This window comes from Leptosomus discolor, chromosome 6 (assembly GCF_034619465.1).
Source record: "Leptosomus discolor isolate bLepDis1 chromosome 6, bLepDis1.hap2, whole genome shotgun sequence".
Lineage (NCBI taxonomy): Eukaryota > Metazoa > Chordata > Aves > Leptosomiformes > Leptosomidae > Leptosomus > Leptosomus discolor.
The window spans coordinates 43,766,929-43,792,858 of NC_141396.1; the positions used below are offsets into that span (position 1 = coordinate 43,766,929).

Here is a 25,930-nt window from a genome sequence, read left to right on the forward strand (position 1 = left end):
AAAGACTAAATAACGTTGCACTACTTCACCTTCTTCCCTGCTGTCTCCATCATTGTTACAGGCAATTCTCAATTCTTAATGTACATGATCCCAAAGTCACTGGGTACCGTACACAGGTTTCCAGGACACTAGTTTTGTGCTGCTCTGCACCTCACAACTCTGAGGTCTAATCCACCCCTCTCTAGCCCAACTGCATATGTGCTTCTGCAGGTAGGAGAGGTTGGGCGGTGGGGACAACCCCACCTGCTTCCACAGAAGAATGGCATGCATACGGGTCATGCTCTCCTTTTCTTCTGAGTACTCCCTTCTCACCCCAGCAAAGACCAAAAGCAAAGTATTTGTAGATCACCAGGCAAGAGAGAAAATTTGGTGAAGTGGTTCAACACACCTCATGTAGGGAAGCGGAGGAACGTGTCTCGGCAATGATTCGTATTCGGTCTGCAGGAAAATACTTCAGCCCCTCAGGAAGATCAGATCAGTGGGAAGATCCTGAGCCCTGAGATAAAGCAGCCCCAATCCCAAAAGATATACTTTTAGTAAAGCAAATTTATTATCTCGCCATATTTTTGTTGCCATCAATACTGCAAAAGATTAAAATGATATCACCTCTCCCTATCGCAGCATCATCTGTTTCTTTTCAGACATCTACCACAAACCCTGTTCTGTACTCTGTCCTTAAAATCTGATACCAGTAGCTTCATCTGTCAAGCTTTTGGGGGTAAACCACGCAGGGCCTTAACGTGAAATGTTCAGATCCAACACTCAGTATGTGAAGGTCTACATTCAACCGTGGTTAAGACCCTACCAGGCTAACTTAGGTCATACTTTGATAGGAAGGCCAGAAATGGCATCAGCCAGCAAACCTGTGTTCTTGGGCCTAAAGTGCTTCATTTCTGCTGTGCAGATGGAGCAGGACTGGAATGAAAGTGAACTCAAATGACCCTCACAGCTCAAGACCCACAAAAACATATACTAGAACCTGGCCATCAAGGGAACAGCAGAAACTCATTAGTACTGTCTCCCAGTCTTTCACATTCCCAGATGCAAAATCATCCCAGTCATACCACTAAGAATGGAAAATAAACACATTCAATAAGAAGTGAAGAACTGCATCTGTTGAATTCCCACAGACTATCTTAAGGAGACAAGCAAAGGGAAGAGCAAACCATGAGTACAGTGTAACTGCCTAATTTAAGTGGCAACACATCACATATTTGCAGGCCGTTGGAACATTGTTATATCTGTTTCTATTGTAAAATTTCTAGCACACCAGAAATCCATTAGCAGTGCTGTTCTGGCAAACCACCAAAGAGAAATACATCCTCTTATACCAAAAAAAAAAGAAATGATGATCAAAGAATGATTATGGATAAGTACAGGCTAAAGATCAGCAAGCTCACCCAGACAATACATTATAATGTAAGATTTAACAATTCTTCCAAAAAGAGAAAGACAAAAGAAACCCTCTAACTTTGTAGCAAAGCAAAGGCTGTGCATATGTAAATGAAAAGCTCCAGCCACCATTTTTCATTAACATTGGAAATGTATTTATATTAGTCTCTTTAGCTAGGCTTGGCAGCTTCTTTACAGTATCATATTCAGCTTGATCGTGCTGTTTCTCTGCAGCCTCACATTTTGTGATTTCTACTTACCAATGGGCAACTTACCAGAGTGAAGTACAACGAACCAAACCTATTCCTTGGCTAATTTCTAGGAAGTTTCCTCTGTAATCAAATTGGCCACTTGACATAGGCAGAAATACATTGATAATCTGACGCCTCTGGATGGATTCCTGTCTCTAAAGTCACTGGGAGAATTACTTTGCTTCTTATAATTAGGTAAGAACAGAGGTGATGCTAAAATGCTTCACAACATAACAAAAAGCTTTTTGTCCTTTCAGTGATACTTAGAAATAGCTGTCCCTTTAGGAAATGGAAATACATCTGAATTTCCTTACTTCTTTGCTCTGAAAACATGTGTAACTCCATTATAGAAACACTACATCAGGCTCATTTTTTCTCCTTTTCTCTCAGCATAACTTCATTGACTACTACCAAATTTGACAGACCAAACAGAAAGTGTGATTCATTATAAGAGCAATAACAAGCAGAGGCACAATTATAATTTTACTATCGCTGCCAAGGCTGTCTCTGGGAAAAGAAGGTTGAATGGGAACCACAAAGAATACCACATTTACAGTGAGAAAAGGCACAATTTTGCTCTAACTGAACTGCTTCGTAGAGGGAAAATCTTTAAGATGTGCTTTTTTTGGCTGGCTTGCTTAGGCAGAACCAAAAGATAGGAAAAATTCACAATCTTCAAAAAGACAGGGTGATTATTTTTTCTTTTAAAATGATCTATTCAGTAATCTCTACAATGATTTAGAGGCTCAGAACTGTCACTAGAGTATATGTGATAACACGCAACCAGAGGCTTACAATCTATCATGCCCTTTGGACACGAATTCTTTCATTTTGTTCTTCTGAAGCAGATTTCACATCTTGGTATTTAGACCAATCTTCAGTATGTTGTCAGGAGGAGTTTTATTTTAGGGGATGAGTATGTTCAATACATCTGTAACTCTTCCTGTACCCTCTCCGATAGATTCTTTGGCAAGAACAAGGAGATCTGATGTGAGGTAAACAATAATGAATAAAAATAAATTTGGCTATTAAAAAGCTGGATTCTAAGTGGGTTTATTTCTTTGGAGAAAGGAGGGAAGAAAGATCAAGAGCAAAAAATGGTGGGGTTTTTTTTTCAATTGACCTTTTACATCACAAAAGAGGGTAAAAGCACAATTTAGCAGAAATATCTCTTTGTAGGTCATTTTTAATAAAAGTACAAGATGATGATTCTCCTTCATCTCACTGTGTATCACACCAAATTACAGCATTTTATTTCCTTTGGGACAGTAGAAATAAAGTAAATGGAACAGAATGAGGACACATGATAAATACTCTCTAACACTGTTTTCTCATTCATTTTTGGAAAGGAAATAGATCTTCTGAAGCAGATTTAACATCTTGGTATTTAGACCAATCTTCAGTATGTTGTCCTTCAGTCAATTGATAAAATGATCTTTTCTGGCCTACATGAATTTATTTGTACTTTACGGTAATACAAGCAGATTCTGTAGTCCTTAGTTAAAACACTTGAAAAGAAGCACAAAAGGGATTAAAAAAGGAGTTCTTTTCAATAAATAGCATAAAACAGCCACATGCCTCAGTGTTTCTGCTAGTATTATCTGACAGTACATTTCATTAAACAACTTCTTAATATATTAGTGCAAAGTAAATTGTTCCACATTTCCATAAAAAAAAGATTTTAATGCTGTATTTGATAAACACTATAAATATTTGCTTTTGCTTTGCTCATCTACTACTATTTCATAACGGAACTTGGAAAATAAAGAACTAAAACTAAATAGGAAGCAATTAGGTATTTGAAGAATTTGAGAGACATTTCTGTTCAAGTCAGAAGATTATTTAAAATAAAAACTTGATTATCATAAAATTGAAAAAAACAGGGAATTAGATGAGGCATTACAGAAGCATCACAGTAACAATGAATCACAGACTGTAAAGTCCAAAGGTCTGGAAAGCATCACAAGAGTGCAGCTGTTTGAATTGAGAGGGGATCAGGTTTTAACTGAGCCAATCCTGAGCTACAGTACGTCAGCAGAACAAGAGTATCTTTGGGTTATATGCAAGAAGTGAAAGGTTTACCAGTGGGATACTTGCCTATCAAACAACACCCATCTACAATTCAGAATCCTCTGCCATGGGGGACACCTCTGACCAAAGGCGATGAGCCTGGCTCAGCCCAGGGTGCCGCAGGGAGCAGTGGTACCAGCAGGCTAGGACACAAACCCCAATGGGCCAGTGGCACACCGAGCTTCCTTGGTCACAGAACCCATTACAAAAGGGGAAGAGGGACATGGGTGGGATCAGTAGCTTCCTACCAGACTTGCATTTGCCAGTTGGTGTTCCAGGATTTGAAAACATGGATTTTGCACGTGTTTTGGAAGAGGAACGACGTCTCCCCATAGGGAGGGGTCACTACGCTTCTCACACTAATACAGCCAGGAAGGGATCAGAGCAACGTGTGCAAAGTCCTTCAAAGGAAAGTGCAGAAATTGGTTTGCTTGGGGTTTTCTTCAAGGAAACAAACTTTCTGCGCTATGACGACCTAACTGTCTGTAAATGAGGTTTTACCCACCGGCAGGTCCCAACCAAATCAAAACAATTACTTTAAAGAAAGAAGCCTGTTTCCAGGCATTGAGTGAGGAAATGTGAGCACACCCATCTTGATTCTTACCAGCAAAACACATTAAAAAAATACTACATAAATCTCTCACAACCACAGAAACAAATAGCTGTAGACTTCATAGATAGCACCTTATCTCTTTAATAGATACACCAAAGAAAGCAAATGAGTCCACTGCTTTGATACAGAATTTGTGTGCACAAGTCCAGCATGGTTATTTGCCAGGTAAGATACTCCGTATGTTAATAACATATTGTTTTAATGCTGCCTGTTGATTCAGTCTCTGAACTAAAACCACATTTCTTAGGTAGAACCACTATCCTGAGTAGAAAAGGGCTGAATAATCTCTTCCTCATGTAAAGATCTTGTGGAATTAAAGACTGTGAGTTTGTATGCTGATGGTTATTCAGTCATCCATCACATCCTCTGGTTGCCCCCTGAAAGTCTAATAATTTCTACCATTTTCATTCTCCCTATCTACATTCCTAGCTCTATGCATCACTTGACTCCTTGTCTAGAAAAGGGGATTCCAATTCATTTCATTGCTTAGCCGAGGAAAGTATCCGAACCCCAAGTCAAAAGGCCTGCAGCACTTCCTCTGTCTTTAAGTGCTATTTTTAATGCACACGTACAGAAGGTCATGATGACAAAGGAGTTCTCAAGGAGAAAGTAAAAAAACAGGACAGAGTGGCTGGACAGCACAGGGAGACGCATATGAAGGGAACTACACCAGCAGGAATGCAGCTGCCTCACAGAGGAGATGCCCTGCAAATGATAGCATAGAAATACCCACTAGTCATGCATTGTCCTGTTTACTACCCCCTTCCTATGCCTTACTCTGACTACTGTTTATGTGTAACAATTCGCAGGACAGTAGCAGTGTTGTAGTCACAGTGGTCTGAGCATCTAAGTGACAGAAAGAAAAGATAATTGCTTCTATTAGACCAACCTCTATGGCTGTTGATTGCTTTTGTAAACACAAATCTTACTCTAGCTGTTAAACAATAACCAAAACCAGAAGTAGTTGGAAAGGTCAATGGTTTGTTTTATAGCATTTACAGAAGTAGCAGTAACATATACACAATCCAAACATTCACGTAAAAACTCTGGTGCCCAAACTAATGTTAGCATATGAGGATATAATTCCATTTCAACAACAAATCAAGAAATTACACTTTGACTATCACAGTCGCTTTACAAAGGCTAAGTCAAAAATATAATTAATTTTTCTTTTAAAATCTTTCATAATGGCTAGAGGTCATTTGATTGTTAAAGTTACTGCCACTTGGAGATACTCAGCACTTACAAGATAAATTCATAGGCACTGAAACACATTAAGCAATTTGATTCTTTCTCTAGTTGAAACCATTTTACTTTAAAGAAGACGCGAAACATAGCACATTATTGATCTATACATATCAAGTATCTCTGTATACATGTAAGATATATTGCTCCTAAGTGATCTGGTAATCTAACGAGTATCATCAAGAAAGAAAAACATTATAGTACTAGAACAATATCTCTCCAGAATAATTAATCACTTTCTTCCTACACACACACTCGCAAATAAACAATAATAAATTTTCACTAATTATTTTTGTGTCAAAAAAATTCAGAGCCTGGAAAGACAATTTACTCAGTTCTGATAATCCCATGTTTTAATTACTCTACTATAAACCAACAAATATTGCTTCCAATGAATGCAGTTACCTAAAAGCAGTAAAATATTCATTATCAGATCCATTGGACAGGTAAACAAAGGACTGAGCTTCTCAGTAACTCTTTTTAACGGGCTAGAAAAGGATCCTACGAGGGGCTGCGCAGATTTCTACACACAGATGAATGTTTTCAAATGTTATTTTTCTTAGAAGTCACGAACCATTGAGCTTTGAGTGGTGTTTCGGAAATGTCAGGGGAATTCTCTCGCAGGTGCTTAGGACTACCTTACAGTGACACACTTGGAAGTAACAGACGAAGGAAACCAATTACCTTTGTTTTGGTTATTTTAACCAGAATGCCAATTAAGCACATGAAAGCATTTCACAGACATCACTTAAACTTTCCATATCCCCATCCAGCTGAAGCCAGTAGCAAACTTGTGTTGATGTCAAAACAGCCTTTACCAGTAGCTGGTGCTAAATTCAACCAAAAAAACCCAAAAAATCTATTGACAATGAGAGGAATAATCGTAACAGAAATTTGTTAACCTAATTCTAAATCACAATACTAAAAAATAAAGTGTAATGGAGTTGTCAAAAGCAATTTACATTTTCCAAAAGACTTTTTAAGTATAATGGAACTTTATACAAAACAAATTAAAGGTAGGTAATAAACTTACTGATAATCAACACAGGTGTATGGAAAAATTTTCTTGTCAAAGTAAACCTGATATGTTTCTTGCACAGAATTACAAACTCAATAATAGTAGTGATATAATAAGGTCAAAGAATACAGTTCCAAGCTTGGAAAAAGGAAGTTAAAAGGGGAACAAAAAAAAAAGAAAAAAGAAAAAAGAAAAGAAAATGGAGGTGCAGAATAACTGCCTCCCAGAGAACAAAATCAACCTTCGAAATTAAGCAACAATATCAGGGAGAAAGTGTTTCTGAAGTCTGGTTTGCAATTATGACCATAGTAATTCTTCCACCACAGACTGAGAGGGGGTGTCCTGGGTTACAGTGTAAAATGTGCCAAAAGAAAAAAAAATATATTCTATTACCATCTTCAGGAGCTGTTGAGACCAGGTGGGGCGGTGCTCCCTGCCTCCCCCCTCTGGACTATCTCCTGTTACTGGGCACAACAATGCCTTACCGCCTGACCCATCGAGAACTCGCTCCTGGGCTATCTCCTGTTAATGGCCCATCAAGGAACTGCCTCACGACTCCCCATCCCATTGTGAGATGCTCCGCCCGGGGAGGGGGGGGAAGGAGCCAAGCAGTCCATGCCAAATAAAAACGGAGATTTTGAACACCCTAGCAGCCTTTCTTCCACTGGATTCCCAGAGGAGCTTTTCCCCCCACTGGAGTTCCAGAGGACAAGAGCTACCTGCCGACCACTGGACCTTCGGAGGAAGACCAGACTCTTTTACCTGATTGCTGCTTCCACAGAACTACACCCATCACTTCAGGAGGACTGCAGCCAGCATCTTATCGGACTGCTACTGCCACCCTAACAGGGTGTCAGGTTGTATTCCTGACTCTGTCAGTGTAAACCAGTGGGTTGTTTGTTTTTCCCTGCCTTGTGTTATATATATATATATATATATATATATATATATATATATATATATATATATATATATATATATATTAGTAAAGAACTGTTATTCCTATTCCCCATATCTTTGCCTGAAGGCCCGTTAATTTCAAAATTATAATAGTTTGGAGGGAAGGGGGTTGCACTCTCCATTTCAAGGGAGGCTCCTGCCTTCCTCCACAGACACCTGTCTTTTCAAACCAAGACAGGGGGGAAAGAATGACTTTGCAAAATGAGGTTATGAAAGAACACTCCTTTTGGGTCAGCTGCGGTTCTGATCATGGAGCAGATGATAAACATCACTTACCAAATAATTCAAAAATAGTGCAGAACATGACTCAGTACTTCATTCAGAAGATCTGAACTTAGTCTGTATCATGCTACCTGTAAATGGGTACCAAATACTACAACTGAATTTTCAGAGCACTCTCATATGGTGCAAAAAAAAGGCATTATTTTAAGTAAGAATCAATTACCAAAATGTGATCATACCCAAGTGGGGCTCCTCGGCCTGCACGCAGAAGAAAAGTGAACAGAGCTTGAATTCCCTCGATCCCAATAAATTCCAGCTGCTAGAGAGAACACTGGGACTGTATGCAGCCAAGGCATTCATTAAAATAACTAATAAGGGATTGAGTTGGACTTCAGGGAGACCCAGAACAGCTTAAAGGAAGAGCTGCTCCTCCTCAGGTTTGATCTGACCATTACTTACCCCATCCAGTTACCCAAACATTTACTGGGAATCATTGCAAGACGAAGGGAGATCGTAAAGCATTTTTGGAGCAGGAATGGCAGACAGGCCCTTTCGCACCCAGCAGCCCAACCCAGCCAGTCAGTCACATCATGTGGAGTCCCTGGGCCACACGCCGGTCCCACGGGTGACCTGGTGGAACACGATCCTCACAGGGGCCACGCAGGAGAAAGACTTACCAGAAATTATAATAGTTAGAAACAGTGCAACTGTGGTTTTTAAACCACGTTGAGAAGCTAATCTTTTTGAATTCCACAAAACCAAACGTTTACTATTTAGAGCAAATTAAGGAATATGTTTTTAATTTACAGCTTACATGACACATTGATATTAGTGTTGGAGACCATTTGCCAAGAGAAATTACAGGCAAGGTTTCAGCACTTTGTCTCATGAAAACACTAGCACTTGTCTGTCAAGCTGTCTTTTATTTTAGTTCTGTTTTCAGGATTTTTTTTATTAAGTTTATGATCTGGTTCTCTGAGGTTTACAAACCTCTAGTTAAAAGACATTCCTAATAAATGTTCCCCACAAGGCACGAGGAATGTCTGTATCCTTCTCAGCAGAAGCTGCAAAAACCATCCAGTGGCAAAGTGAAATAATTAATGCCTGGAGTGCCAGGAACCTTCCAGAAATCATCCAAAGTAAGATTCAAATACACAAAAACACCTATCAACTTTTTCTGAAGAAGCTTCTTTGGTTTTGCCTACCTTTTGATAAACTAAGAGAAAAGGGCATTTGTTTTCCACATAGAGAATAGAGTGTTTGCAGAGTCTACAAAAATTGCCTCATTTGAAATCTTTCAGACTTTTGAACATCATTGATCACCATGACCATCAATTTATACACAGTGTTTGTACTCCTCCAGGACACGGTCAGGCAGTCGACAGGAAGATGTGTGAAATTCCTAAAAGTGTAGGGTTTCTGAGCACATCTCACCCAGCCTACTACTACTTTATAGACTATTTTCCACTAACACATGGACCAGAGGAATTAAATTTGTGTTGTAAGAATAGAAAGCAGGTGGCAATTATGCTCCATCCTAGTGACTAAGTGTCACCAGGAAGGACAGAGCAGTCCTGAAGTGCTGAACATAAGCTTGAAATCCTTATTTATACTTGTGACCCTTCAGAGCACTTCCCCATCACCACAAACCTGAGGACCTCAGGCTATTTATGTGTTCACTCTCACAAAAAAAACAAACAAACAAACAAAAAAACACCCCAACATAATCAGGGAGGGTTGCTTTTGTTCAAGCATGAGGAGCCAGGGCACATGCAGGTGGCCAGATGCTCCAGGGAGCTTTCCGAAGGCCAGGAGTCTCTTCGGCAAGGCATTTCGTGTCCGCACCACACCTCAGAAGTGATCACAATTCAGACTCAGGCTCAAGAAACTCTTTCTGCTCCTCTCCGTGACAAGAGGCACCAGAGCCCTCAGATGAAGGACGATGCTGCAGCTAGGAAGGGCCCTGATCATCTTTCTTGCCCATTGTGGCTACCACAAAGTGAACCTGGGGTGGTCACCCCATGCCAGGTCCTGTTCATACTCCAGACAAGCACAGATACAATCAACTAACTTGCAGCATACTCTCTCCCAGTTCAACCTCATGATCATAACTTGCTTTGGGCCATTACATCATTAGGTCTCTGCTGCTTCACATCCAGATGAACATGCCCCAGTCCTGGTCCCCTCAGACAGATCCACATGGACTGCAGGACCAAAAGGGCCTCACAGCAGCTTTCAGAATCATGTCCCATTTCCTGGTGAGCTCTGCTGTTTAATCGCGTAGTAACAACCCACGATGAGAGTGTAAATGGTCACATGGCTACATTAAGAAGAAATATACTGTATGAAAAAAGAAATAGCCATTTGCTGAGCCACAGATGCCATCACAGCATTACAATCTTCAAGGGGAAGGAATTAAAAAATAAATAAGCAAGCACACTGAATTGCTGTGCAAATCCTGCACAGTCATGAGTCGATAGCCAGAGCTGGATGCATGCTGGAGGAGGGAAGGCTGCGAGCAGCACCCGCCAGCGCAGCCCTGCAGCCAGGCCCGGGGCTTGCTGGTGCTGAAGGTGGCATTAACAGAAATGGCCACAGAAAACAGCTCCATTAGATGCAGTTCTGAATGCATGAGGACACCGAGGCAATGGATTCATAAACACACAGGTGCAGCTAATGCATTCCTAACCTTTGCCAAAGGGATTGAACCTTTCAGAAATACAGCTGATTTGATCTGAAAGCTCCCTTGTAAATACTTCAACCAGTTGAACAGGGGAAAAAAAGTTTAAAAAGAAACACTGTATGTCCAAGAAAATTCATTGTAGCGGCCCTGTGGCAAGTCAGGGGAAAAAGGAAGAAAGAATGATGATGTATGTGGAGAAAACACCACCACCACTGCAAAAAAGGAAGCTACATTGTAATTTTAACAGCACTGGGTTTTTATTAATATATTCAAGGTAGCGTTTCAGTGTATCGCACATCTGCATTTACTGTGAACAAATACGCATTCAAGACTGGTTAAGATCCAAAATGAGCAAGAAGAAATCATGCAGATTTCAATGTTAAACTGCCACACTGTAATGCCAGTTGGAAAATTATTTTCCTTTCTCTCATTTGCACCCAGGACTAGCAGAACACTCCCATCCTGGCCCTTGGTTTTCCTCATGTCTGAAATGCCAGCATAAGCTCTACTTTTTGATTTCCCTGCTCACCTTCTGTATCGTCCCAGCTCGCTTCGTCTCAGAGATTAGCTTTGGTTGCAGGCCGGTGCTGCAAGAGGTGGCACAGGAAAGGACTAGGAAAGGAAAGTTGCTTCAACTAACACCCAGATTCAAGAGTAGCATCTCCTTTGGTGAAGTGAAGAGATAAAACAGAGGGCATCAAGCAGTGCGGGGAGAGGCAAGTAAGAGACCAAGTTTCTGCCAGCCTCAACTGTCAGTATATAAAAAGTTGTAAAGAAAAAGATTGCAAGAAAAACAAGAAAGATTTGTGGTGTCTATGATGATGGCAGAGTGGACAATTATTCCTGACAGAAAAAGAAGAGAAAGAAACGTGTGACTCTGAAGAGAGCTGAGTAAGTATAGACATGGAAAATCCACAAACACAACAGAATACAAAATACGAATGGGTACATAACAGGCAGACGTATAACAAAGCACAGGCAAATGTGCAGAGGAAACAGAGGTGCTGCTTGTCAGATAAATAGATAGATTTGGAGAGGATAGAGACAATAATGATCACAAAGAAAACAGCAAACAAAGAAAATCTATTTGCAGACAGACATTAGAGAGCAGGAGTATATTTTTCATTCTGTTTTTTTTAAACATGTCTGTCTGCTACCATAACTTTAACTTTGACATTTTTTTTCCTCCATAAATTGGTGAACCATACAGAAGAGTTAACGCTTTCTCTGTGACTGTCCATCACTGCCATTGAAACTAGAGATGATGCTCAGACGTACGAGCCACACACACCAACCTTTAAACAACAGGGAGACTGCAAGAAAGGAGACTGACAAAGTCAGGGAGAGTTTCTCCTTTCTGACAGTCTATGTATTTTAAATTATTTTTCCCCCTTTCTGTCCGCCATACTTCCTTTAAGATTCCTCAAATGTATATTACACATAGAAGTTAATTTTACCACAGAGGCTTGCTTCAGCATGGTTTTGATACTAGCAGAGGTTCAGTTATAAATACTAAGTTGATATTTTTTCCAGAGGAAAACTAAAATCTTGAACCTTGCTCCTTTCAAGCATTCAACAACTTTTCAACTAGAAGGCTACCGTGGGCCAAATCTGCAACCCATTCCTAAAAAAAAACCTAAAAAAACAACAAAAAAAAACAAAACAAAACAAACAAACAAAAAAAAACCACCAAAAACAGAATCAAAAAAAACCCACCCCACAAACCACTGCTTTTCTCTCAGGACCCTTGGAAAACACATACAGAACATAGTATGGAAAGTAAGAACTGCAAGAGAAGAAAAATACGTACAGCTGTCCAAATAAAACATACTTGTTCACAGAAATAATAATTACGAATACATTTTAATGTTGCTCCAGTTTACTTGGCCCTCTCTTTATTCAATGATCTGCAAATGCTGTTTCAGAATCAGTTTAAATGTTGATTTAAATATCATGATAGAAGCCAAACATCTTAATTTCTTTGCAGCCTTCTTGTTTTCGTTTTGCGCAATTTTTGACAGAACATTTTTCACATTATAAAAAGTATAGCTCCTTAGGAAAAGTTCATCTTTAAGTTGGATTCTGACACTCTGAAGAACAATAAGGACATATTTTGACAGTCTTATTCATACAAAAACTGGTCTAATATCATTAAAGACAACAAAAGAATGACACAAAAATAGGATCCAGCTCAAATCAAATTTTCAATGTATGTGTTTCTGTGGGTTTATCTGCATATGTACATGTGCATAAACAAACAAAAAAAAAATCAGAGAACTGTTGGCATTCATAAAAATCACATCCTTAACTTGCTTTTTCACATATCATTAGTAAAAGCATTTACTTTTATTAAGATGACCTGAAATTCATACCACAAGGTAAATCCTCACCTTTCAGAAACTGTGACCACACCATTAATCTGCCACCCAAAATAAAAACAGGTTTCTGCAACCTACTCTCAGTAAGGTATAAATCTGTATACAAAACTGCTATTTCCAACAAACACTTCAATGTTGCGGAATTAGTGCTTTTCAGCAGGAAATTCTTCCTCTAGAATTCTCTTAAAATGAATTTGTTATAAAACAATACTTCTAAACCAGTCTCTTCCCTTCTCCTTCCAGCAGCACAGTGCCTCTGCCACTCGTTACCAGCAAGGATTCACACATGGTTTTTAACTCTTGTCAGTGCACATAAAGAAATTGCCACTGTTTCAAATGTGTTTACAAGTGAGAAAAACGAAATTTGGGTGGCTCCCATTGCAATCTGAACAGTTCATCTTTACAGCAGAGAAACTTGTAGCAATTGAGCACAAACTCTTACACCAGAGCACGTAACACTGTGTTCCAGTATTAGGAGACGAATTACTTAAAAAAGCATCCCTATTTACTGTATTATTTACTCTCTTCTCACTTCAGAGCAGAAAAGCATAGCCACTCCTATCTCAAAATAGCTGTGTTAAAAGGCTACTTCAAAAACTCATTATTGAAAGCCACATACCAGATTTCACTTCAAGTTTACTTTTGTTCAATCTTTCCTCGTAGACTGAAGTTCACAGTGTGCTACTGCCTTATAATGCTTCTCTGTTCCCAAAAGACTGTAAACGCATCCAGAGAAACTTCATTCCCAACTATCCATCTCATTCTTTTTCTGGGGATTAGCTGTAGTGCAATTGCTTTACACTTGGTTATTAAAATGCTAAGAGATACCAATTTTCAGCAACTCCATCTTTTAATAACCAGGGAGGCTCCGCATGAGTATAGTAATTTGCCTTTACGGTAAACTGAGACATGGCAAATGAAGTTGTAACACTCAAACGTTAGTTACACTGCAATAGCTACTAAGTAGTGACAATGGGAATATTAAAGCCTACAATGGTACTTGAGAAAATAACAAAAGCACTTGAAAGATACTACTGCAGATGAACTCAATACCTGGAAACAGCATTTGTGCTATAATACAGCCTCTAAAACCTTAATTGAAAAATGACATTTCACTGGCACCAGGTCTTGAACAAATGTTGAGTAAGAAACAGTCGTTACTTACTGGTTTAGTGTCACATCTAGGATGAAGGATGATCCAAAAGCATCAACCTGAAAGCTGGCTCGAGCAATGTGAGTAGACTGCAATATTGAAAAGACTGGAATTAGTATTCAGCCACAACAAAACGTATCATACAGGTTTGTGAATGCAGAAAGTAAATATACTTACTAAATAACAATATGCCATTAACCAAATAAAATCGCATTGAAACGGACAAAGCAGTGTGTGATAACAAATAAAAGATTTGTTTTCTGAATCTACAAGGCTTACTCAAGAATTCCCAACACACAACCTATGACTGGGAGACTCTGCCTTAGAAACCTCCCTATTAACCCATCCACACCATAGGAAACAGCTCTTCTCCTTGAACTTCCATGCTGGGCAAAACCCTGAGCAAAGGGACGTGGAAGACTTTCCCTGGCTAATACGTTACTTGTTCCTTAACCTGACTCTGGAGACAGACTGGTGAAGAAGAGCTATTACTGGTTTGGTCAGACAGGGATACACTCACAAATCTCACCCACACCACCTGAAAGAAACTTCATTCAGACAGATTCTCCTTTAAGCCCATATAGTGAGGTGATAGCAATGGACTAAAATCTGATTAGTTGCATTTTTCGTAAAGCTCTGACTCACCACCCTGTAACCCATCTTCTCCAAAAGGCTCCCAAAACTCCAACCCCCTGGGCAGTCACTAAAACCAAAGAAAAAAGGGTGCTAGAGAACCACCTCTTGCTTGCTTGCTTGCTCTCTCTCTTTGCCATGTATTTTCCCTCAATTAATTGCTTTCATTCAGTCCTATAGAGAACAAACATGAGAATACTTTGCAACTCATGATCTGCCAGAAATAGAACATTTATTCTAGTAGTAGTGGAAGAAAATACTCAGCTGTCCAATGGAAATGCAGCGGTTGTTTCTAGACCTGAAAACTCCCAAGAAATGGAACAGCCTTGTTATTTAACTGATTAGTAAGAAAAGCTACTTTCAGACATTTTGGAGCAGTTTCCACTTTGTTCTTATTTTCTTTCCATTGAAATCTGCACATTAAGATTTGAAGCATGTAGACAGAGGAACCTAAGAAAAAACGCTGAAGAACCACTTACAACTCTAAACTACACTTTTCTCAATAAACACAATACAGGATAGTACAACTGTAACAAATGATTTATTGAAAACTCTGGGAAACACAGAACAGGATGGGATAATGTGAATCATCAAATTCGCTCTCTAAAACTACTGGCAGGCTTTCAATAGGCACTCAATCCAGAAGAGCTGAGAATACCAGTTTCCCTGGAAAAGAACAGCAACAAAGAAATGGGAAGTTGAGGGAATCATGACTTTTAGTTTATTACATTTTTAGTTGCCCTACAACAGAATGGGTTTTATATCTACATACATAAGCAGGAATATTAATAAACAATAATAACAACAACAGAAACACAAAACAAAAAAAAAAAACAACCATCATGAATACATATTTACAAACAGTTGATTCCTTTTAAAAAAAGTCAAGACAGCTTCTCTTATTAGAGGATGCTCAGGCTGAGTGCCCTTTATGAAAAAGCCTAGCTGTGTCACTGCAGTGAACATGCATGCAAAATTGCACGATGAGAAATCATCCAGATATTTAAATTACTGTTTAGAACGATGCAGTACTAACCGGAAAGCTTCTCAGAAGGCCCCTCAACAGATTCAACTCACAGAGCCAGATACCCTTTCAGCTATCCCCATTACATCTAACCTGCTTTGTAACACAGGCCACAAGTCTTCACTGAGCAGTTCTTGTGATTTCTGGATGATTAAAGGGCTTCTTTTTTGAATAAATATATAATCTCTGACCAGCCAACTGAATATAACATGTAGCTTACCTTATCTGGGTAAATAATTTCAGTGATGAATTACCACCAATAATATTAATATAATATTAAACCCCTACTTTCTATCCAAAAAAGCCTTAAAAAAAAAAAAAAAAAAAAAAAAGGCAGCAATTTCCTCACATCACCCATTTTGACTCCTTTTTGAAATTAAGGGATTCAAGCTTGCCCCAAATGACCCATGACACAGCCAGCTGGTACCTGCAAGGCAACGATGGCCACCCACGGCACAAATGGCCACCACTTAGCTGCTTCTGGCCTGCAGCAGCTAGCATATCCACAAATACAGCAAAATCAACCATCAACAAATTATCATGTTAGCATTTGCATTTCTTTTTTTTCCAACTCTCAAGCAGCAGAGTTTGCTTTGAATGATTTTAAAATTCTATCTTCTCTTGCTAGATGTGAATTTTTAGGCTGCTGCTCACAAAGAGGATGTGACAGGCCAAGAACCAAGTAAGGCAGAAGGGGCCAATGCTAGTTTCGTCATTCCCTTGTTCCACTGCAGCATGTTTGCTGACCTTAACTAAACTTCATCTACGTATCTGCACCGCAGCCACCACTGTCTGATCAAAGGAGTAATGGCAGCCCAGCTGTTTGCTTTTCATCGTTACATTATTAAATGCAAAAAACATTCTACAGTACTTGATTATTTCTGTTTGTTAACAACATAGCTACACATGCCATCATTTAGCTCTGCATATGCAGTATAATCAAGTCTTCTATATGACCATGTGCTGGTACCAAAAGAGAATTCATCAGTAAGGAAGACTATGAAAAGCCTAACTTAAATTTCTAAATGTACACGTACTGAATGTAGCCTTTGTCATTAAAACACATTCACCTCATTCCCTGTAAGAGCAAAAATGACTAGGGTTTTTTGGTTTGGTTTTGGTTTTAACTGTTAGGTGTATTGCATCATATTGATTTGGTCTGGGAAATTTCCTCCCCTGACATCTCTCTAAGATAAACAATTACAAGGCTAATGTATTTCTGAGGTGACCCTGGACCACAGTTATTCTCTGACAGAAGCTGTTAATGTGGATTTAAGGGGGGAAAATGCTGATTAATAAATTAAGATGAAAAATATTACACAGATGTACCCGCCCCGAGGCAAGTGGTGCAAACCCAGGAAGCTCACCATTAAATTTATGCTCAAGTGCAATCAAGTGTATCTCAAACTTACTGAGATACCAAGATAGCCAGGCAAACTCAGCCCTTTCCAGAAACTGCAGCCCTTCCTTCAACCCTGGTATGTGGCAGCATTGCATACCATGGGCTGCTGCCAAAAATGGACAGTTCTGGTCCATCCTGGCCACTTGTTTCCATCTGCTCTCCCCTGTCGGCTTGTGTGACTACCCAGAAAGTCAGGTCAGCAACAGAAAATTAATCATTACTTGGAGCAGATATGTTTTCTGTTGGACAAACAAGCCAATCCAAATAAACCATATAGTCACACCATGAGTAGATGCGATGGAAAGAAGCTGGAGGGGACATGCAAGAGAGACTGAAGAAGAAGACAGATTCCCCCTTTCAATGACAGCCAGCAGACCTCATTCAGCGTAACAAAAACTGCACTTTGAGAGTGCCAGCCAGTACATTTTTTTAGGATAACAATTCTACCGAATATCTCGTTAAGAACCACAAAATAAATACATAGATTTTAAAACATCTTGGCTCTACATTATTTTTAAGCACGTGCTCAGTGAATGGTAAAATGGCCAGCTGCAAGGAAAGCTTATAGCCATAGCCATATGTCAGTAAAAGAGCCCAAAGAAAGGAAGGAAGTACTTCTATTCCATCTATACCACCTCATTCAAGCAGAAGTAACAAGACAGACACCTGCAAAGGCTCCTCTAAACCACTGAAGCAAGACAATCAATTATGTCATTCAGTTCCCAAACCAAGGAACTTTCTCAGAAAATTTGAGGTTTTTTCAACAACCATAGGCGTGACACATCGACGGCTGACAATTGAGTCATAAAAGGGGAGTTCTTCGAGACCAGGAGAGATGCACTCAATGCAGAACATGAACAAGAGCCAGGAAAGGAAAATCTAACAGCTTAATGGAAGGGCGCAGCAGTGCGCCTTCAACACAATCAAAAAGTTCTGAAATTTTGATGTCATGCAACTGAAGTAGGAAAATATCGGTAACAACTCTGTGAATAGCTGCAGTACTTTCACATGTAATTGCTAGTGGCACATAAAGTGTACCAGCCTTCAAGCCCCCTTACAGAAAATACTAAGCATCCCATGCATCTAATGCAACTATGCTAGCACTAACTTTTGACAGATTGCAAAGTTTAAGCATCTCCGTGAACATCTGAAAGGAATCAAAAGTAAATGGAGTGGAAAGGATTATTTCAAATCACTAAGCACGAAGATACTTTCTCTAAAACAAATATTAAAAGCTTGAATCCTAGAAAAACAAAAGTGATATGCAAACCTTCCTGCCAAACCAAGAGGGATGCAATTCCCATTACTTTAAACCACCTGCTCCATGCCTCAGGGATCACCACAGTAACAGAGGAGACGGGCAATCAGTACCAAGGATGATTATTTGTAATTACAAACAAACACAACAGAATAATTATGATTTCTGATACAGTAGCCCTGCTGGGGCTTCTCCAGAAACGGGACCTGAAGAATGAGCACCTGCAAAGGGAATTTATGTACATAAACTACAACCAAAGTACGGCATGGCAGATTGGTGGGCAGCCAGTGGGGCTGTACTGCAGGTAACCTGAAACACGTTGGGAAGATTTTCATTTCAAATAGGTCAAGTATTTTATCCACCTGCAAAACCTTTACAAGCAATGCGTTTTCTTTAATAATCAAACTGACAGGAATTTTGAAAGGAAAGATTTTAAAAATGTTCCTCACATTGTGTATTAGTTGGACATTGAAAGCAGCATAATAACATGATGACCAATATTTTTCCTCATTGAAATAAGGAAAAAGAGAATTAAAAATATATTGTGATATAACATGCAATTCCTCATAATACATGTTTCTTACTTCTGAAGCACCTTTCCTAAAGCACTTAAGATGCTTTTTAATTTGTTTTCCTGGAAGAGATAACAAAGACTTCTATCAAAATAGAAGAATGTCTTTTTTTTAAAAAAAAAAAAAAAAAGACAAAATCCTATTTATATGCTTGCCCTTTGATGTAAAGAATTTTATATTTACTACTATTTATAGTAATGTAGTTTCTAAATTAAGATTCTGATCAAATTTGTAGACTCAAAAGAAAACCATCAAGAGAGTCAAGAGAAAACAATACAGAATGTCATAGCAAGAGAGAACTTAAAAGCTATGCTTCAGAGCTTGTAAGAACAACGAGGTTTTACAGCAGACATTCTGGGAGTCAATCACATTTACAAAACAATAGACTCCTTAGATATTAATTTAATTTCCCCACCCCCTATTTAATAGGAGAATAGAAACCTCAGGTTGTTACCAATCCTTTAAGTGTGTATGAAATGACTGTTTCTTAAGTTCAGTAAGGACACAGGAAGGTCCATGGGAAATGAAAATAAACACAAGATAAAATTAAATTAAAAATATACTAAACATTTTATACAGATTTACCTAAAAAGATTTTTGACTGTGGTTTTGAAAATAATCATTACACTTAGATTTACGTTACAGTAAAGGAATACAGTGCTAACTAGCACATGCACACATTATAAGACGACAATTCCCAGCTTCAGTTGAATTGTAATATATCCAGAGTTATGCAGTATGTTGTTGCTGTATGTAAAATAAGAAATTTGTTCAAAAACTTACTTTCCAACTTGTACTGGGAAGAAAAAAAAAAAAAAAAAAAGCAACACACTTTGCTCAGAGACAAAATTCAGAAATAAGCCTAGGTCTAACAATAAAAATAAATGTCTCCAAGCTAGGGAATCTTTTTTTACAAAGACACAACAAAATATGAATGCAGCTCGATCTCCTCAGGCTCTCTCTACTGCCATTTGAAAAAATATCTAACTTTAATCAAAAGTTCAGTGTCACTGAACTGGATTCACAGATCACAGCATGTTAAAGAATTGAAAAATCACTTTTTTACTTTCCTTGGTATTCTCAAAATATTTATAGACACTTATTTACTATATTAATCATTATTATTTGTCATTCTTCATGTAAGATCTCTCTTTTTATCCATTACATCAATCTTAATATCTATGGGGGTGCGGGGGTTGGGTTTTGTTTTTTTTTGGGGGGGGGTAGTTATTTAATGAAAAAAAAACACAGAATTGAATCATGGTTTGATGAAAAGGCTCTTATAGCTGCCTCTTTGGGGTACATTTAGTAAATAAGTCATTTATGCTAAGGAAAAGCTAGAAATAAGAAAAGACTTTAAGACGTCCGTGTTCAGTTTTGAATCCTGGATCACAGATCTGTTGTCCATGGCAAATGAGGGAGGGGCAGAGGGAGTGTTAAACACTATCGGCTGGAGCATGGTGCCATGGCCCAGTTCACTTTGGTGGGGTTTCACCAGCTCCCAGCAAATGAGGATCTTGACAAAGTCATAAACATGACCTAAAATAGCTTTTCTCTGCATAAACTTCATAGTATCAATGAAATCAGAGTCAGAAGCAAGGACTATTTGAATAATTATTGGCATTTTAGAGTTACTTCCCAATAATTAAAAAAAAAAATCTTTTTTATTATTCATTTTGGGGTTTGAAATCAGAGGCTGTTTGAATTTACTCAATACAGTAAAGTAGAAGAGGTCCCCAAAAACATGGCTGAGGGCACCAGCACCAGGAAAAAGCAGTTCTGAGCACAAACCGATGCTGTGTATTCTGCAGGTGTCACTACTGCAGATCCAACACCCAGGAAGAAGCAGTGTTCCTTCAGAGGTCGTGCAGAGCTGTGACACTGAGCTCTGATGGGCTCTGCTGTATCTGCTCACACATCTCACCCTGGACCTCCACCTGCACTCCAAAACCATGAGCATCTTTGAACGGGCACAACAAACTGGCTAAGAAAAAATAATTCTTCTTTTCCCCTGAAAACCTCTTGCTCTCCTTCCTCGCCTGCACTTCATCTTTCTCAAAAATTCACCCAAGGTTAAATGATGGAGCAATGAAGACAGGAAAACTACCAGGCTGTCACCACTAGCAAATTTAGCATGAACTACCATTTGATCTCACAAATCTAAAAGGACAAATTTAAGTAACTGAATGGGCAAGATGCTGCTTCCCAAGAGGCAATCTAACACTTGTTTCCAGCACCAGAAAACCCCGTGGTACCAGATCTTACACTCACTGCGCTTTTATGTCTAGGAAATGACGATAATTTGATTTTAAGAAAATTTTAGTTGTAACTTTTTATTTCCTATGAGACTAGCTGCTGTAACTTCTGTTGTTGTGAAAGTCTTCATATCACAGTGAAAGGCCAAACTGCAAGAACTTTCGGGAAGCCATACACTTTCTTTTGTTTTTTGTAGGAAAGGGAAGGAGCAAAGATTCACGTATAAAAGGTCACATTTAACTAATGTGCAACAGTTCTTAAATATACCACTATTTAGGCAAAATCAGAAAAATTGGTTACTGCTCAACCTCATGTTTTTAAAATGCATTTGAAAGGGTTCTTCATCAAAGACTAATGGCTAGGAAAAGTATCATAAAATAGGTTATTATATGGGTATTAATGAAGTACTGGGTTACAAATAGGAAACCAAGGGAAGTCACGAATGAAAACTTGTAAAGTTCAGAATGCTTTCTTGCCATAATTCATACAAAAACTTTGATGACACTTCTAAAACCAAGACAGGGAGCAGAGCAAATAGAGACTCACCCTGTAACACATGGACATCACAGTTTCCATTGCCCCCCACAGCGACTGTAGGTTACAGAGGGTCAGCTATAACACAAAGAGCAGTGCTAGATACAACAGTGACAGGGCAACGTGTTCCACCTATCTCACTAGACACTACAGGACTTGACTGTGTCACCAGACAGTGAACCTACTTCCTTGTGAAGAAGCATGAGGCCAGAAGGACTGGACCCAAAAAAAGGCCAAACTCTCTTCGATGAAATACCCGCCTCCCACTTTTGAGTGAGCAGAACCCAAATGATCTGCTACTCGCACGCAGATGTGGCATGAGAGACAAACAACCGATGGGCAACACATCTGTGGTGGAAGAGAACGCAAAACAAGGGCAGCAGCGCACACGCCGTAGGCAGCACTTGAAGATGAACCCATCTGGATCACTGTGTCTTTCAGCTGTAGAAAGGAGTATTGTCTCAAGGACACCATTTTGGCAAGAAGGAAAGCTAGACAGATCTAACAGTCGAGAGGAGTGAAGGCATTTCCCTCACCGAAGCAGATGGCACCTTGAGGTCATTTTTAGCTGCATGTTTTCCAAGCTCTGAAAGGAATCAATAATGTTTAGAGGCAGGCCGCCTTTTCAGCATCTCTTGTAGGCTTCAGAAATGAAGGAACAGAGTTCCACTACCAGAGGAATCTGCAAAAACCCTCCATTAACACCACCCCCGTGTTACAAATAAAGCCTTCAAACATAATATAGTGCACAGTAACTTCGCTCCTTTATACAGCAATCGTCAGTTAACAAAACATTTTTCAGCAACACAATGACATACTCCAAATATTTTCAACTAGTCTTACATTTAGTTTGTATACAGAGGAAAGCTGACTAAAAGATTAGCTCTTCCCTAGATTCTTGGAAGTAACAAACAATAACAAGATTTTTTGACACCTAGAGCCTACCAACATTGCTAACTTTTCCCATGAATGGTTCTTGGGCAACAGCAGAAAGTTCACTAACATTTGTCAGCACCACAGGCTAAGAGCTTGACAAAACTCAGACTCTCAGGCATGCCAGTACATTGCTCAGTCAACTCCACAGATAATACTTTTTAAATACGACTCACCCTCTACATTCAACTATCAAGGTCCTGTTTAAAGCTGCAAAGTGTGAGAAAAGCACAGTTCTTTTCCTCTTGATACAGCCTAGGAGATCAAAACGAATCAACATTTGCACTGTATATATTTTCTGAAACAGCTGATGGATTTTTTTCATTCCCACAGAATTTCAGAAGCTGAAATACTCTAAGGAGACATTTCTGGAACAGACCGTGTTCCTGCTATTATTCTGGGCAACTTCTCAGCTGTAAGTCAGGGCTGTAGCCTCCACACTCACGTACATCACATATTCAGAATCAAGGCACCATTAAGAGGCATTTACCCACACAAACTTTTTCTAAACCTTGTATTAATATTACATTCTGGAATATACTTTTTCTAAAGCATGGTCACTTGCTACAGTTTCTGGTCTGGTTACATTCGTTTAATTAAAAAAAAAAAAGAGAGAGAAATTGTAGGGTGAATTTGGTATAGCTAGACAAATCAGAGCTGGTCAAACCAGAGGAATCGCCAAATTTCAGTCTGACAGCAAACACCTAGCAGCAATGAAACGCTTCTTAACTTTCTTTAACTGAACTCAATTTTCAAGTTGGATTCCTAGTACCCCAACAGTTAAAACAGCTCTACATCATTTGGCACTTTCTTTGACTTCTGCATAACCATGTCTTTAATTTCAAGTGACACTACATTTCCACTTGAACTTACCCAACCAGCCAGCCCGCATCATGGAAATGCACACCACAGCCTGGCAGAACCCTTCCTGTCTGTGTGCTCAGCACTCCCACGAAGCTCTTCAGCCACCTTTGCTGCTCAATGCTCACAAAATGAAGTTTCCGGGAAAAAAACATAAGCCTTCCCTCACACAGTCATCCCACTAAAGTATTAAAAAGCTTGCACAAAAGTAATCTGTGCACAAAGCTGTCCTCCTCACTGAACATGCCTCCATCTGAGGAGACAGACGTGGTTCCACGATAGGCTGTGGCTCAGCACAGCTGCTGCTGCACAGTTCATCCCTGCAGCAATGATTTCTCCTCCTCAGATTAATGCAAACATTGCAATGGCTTCAGAGGAGTAATATCAGGGAGCATCTGTGGCTATGAAGGGCAAAACTTCATCTGACAGGCCTCTCTGATCCTTTACATACTCCAAAAGACATCTCCTAAGAAGAGCAGATCCATACGCTGCCCAGGGAGCCACTGGCAAGCAAAAGGGAAGAGGATGACTAGAATGGCTCAGAAGGCTTTCTTGTCTGAAAGTTTTCCAAACACAAACATAGCAAATTTGACACAGTTTAAAATAAAGAAGTCAAAACTAGAGAGAAGGGAGACAGGATGGGAGTCACAGTGATTTTTGGAGAGGTTAAATGTGGCAGTTTTGGTTTAATATGCAAGAAGCCAACAATTACATTGTTTCTAGAAAATACAATACTGCAGAAAGATTACTTGGGGATCAAAAACCTGAACCCTATCAGTAGATGAAAAAGAAAGAGATATTCTGTAGGCAGACACCACAATCCTGTGTCCAAGAGCACTGGGCTTGATCCTCTGAAGTACTGGACTTCACCCTCCACAACCATAGTTACCCAGACTCAGCAAATAGACATGGGCCTGGGCTGGCAACCAAATCATTTGACAAGAGCCCAGTGAGCTACTTTCCCTGCAGCAGAAGGGCAGTCTACCATGGAGGCGAAGCAGCTTCGGCTCACACCCATGGGAGCTGAAGACAAGGATCCCCATCCTCTCAAGGGAGAGAATCCTGGTGAGAGGCAGCTGCAGTAAGTGGAAGGACCACAAGCCTCAGCAGAGCTGATGCAAGGGAAAAGCACTGAGACAGCGCTAGCCAGAAGGACACACAATTTTGAGAGTTGAATCTTATCAGGCTTTTGACGGTTTTACACAGTTCGATTGACCTGTTTGACAGGATAACTGCAATAATGTTTTAACAAGGGGAGCCCTAAGAAAAGTTGTTAGTCTTGAGTCACTTAAAGGCTGGTATAATTATTGAGAAGGCTACAAAAGGGACCTGGAGTACCACAAGAGTAATATAATACCAGATCTGCCATGACAGTGTAATGCATATATCCATAACACTCTTGTGGCAAACACTTTGGAGTGAATGTTAACTTCATATGTAGTTCCTCCACAATTTGGGTAAATCTCAGCAAAATTTATCGTGGCGCTACTTGGAACACAACACACTTCTGCCTCACGAATGCGTTACAGCAGATCATTAGCCACAACAGGGGTCCCAAAACAGGTATCCTCAGTGAAATACCAGCAGAAAGAATATTTAGTTTTATCCTGCACTTAGGGGCACCAACACACATCAGAAGTGATTAGAGATACATTGATTACCAGAGCCGGAAAGGACTTCTCTATCAGACTTTGCAGTTACTACATCGATCACAGCAATAAGCAACTGCTGGGAAAAATACTTTCTGTAAGGATTGTTACATCTGAGCCTTTAAGATCCTTTATGACTGTATATAAGCCTGTTTGATGAGATTAAGCCATAGCTTTTGGAATATCTCTCTTTTCAGCTCTGCTATGGCACAAGCAAGAGAAGCCATCACAAAACAAACATTTCCCATGCAGCCCTTTTACCCAGACCAGGATTTTCCAAAATACTTATGTCTTCTAATCACCCCTCAAAATCTGAGTCCTCATATGGTATTTCTGCAACATGAATTCTGAAGCAGCAGCTACCAGAGGTTTTTTGCTTGATGATTTTTGACACATGCATTTACCATCACAACAAATCTCATTACCAAGTAGGGAAAGTCTTTCCTGAAATGAGCTTGCAAAGAAGGATAAATCAGAAATTTGAAACATTCTTTGCCTGTAAAATACCAAAAGACACTATGAATATATGTATTTTTTATAAAAAGGTGTATTTGAAAGTCCCTCCTAAAACAGAAATCAAAGGGCACTCTCAATGCCCTTGCAGCATGCAGCAATCTATAGCAAACTTTGGCTTCCAGCACTTTTTTTGCTCTTCAGGAAGGCAGGACCTGCATCAAGAGTATTGGTATTTTAACTGTCCTTCACATATTTATGAAACAGAACCTTGCAAGCCTGGTGAAGTATCTTCTCCTTACATGAATATTGCACAACTGAATACATCAAACATACAGTAAAGTAGCACACACAGAACTCCATATATCGA

At 39.4% G+C, this 25,930-nt stretch overlaps 1 protein-coding gene across 1 annotated transcript in view; it reads right to left on the bottom strand.

The window, feature by feature from the left end:
* The window catches only part of ADAM22 (ADAM metallopeptidase domain 22), a 135,316-nt gene that overhangs the window by 104,077 nt on the left and 5,309 nt on the right, over positions 1-25,930 (bottom strand). The window contains exon 3 of the mRNA XM_086467129.1: positions 13,998-14,074. Coding sequence (XP_086323255.1) covers positions 13,998-14,074 — 77 coding nt within the window. The remainder of the gene's footprint in view (positions 1-13,997; positions 14,075-25,930) is intronic.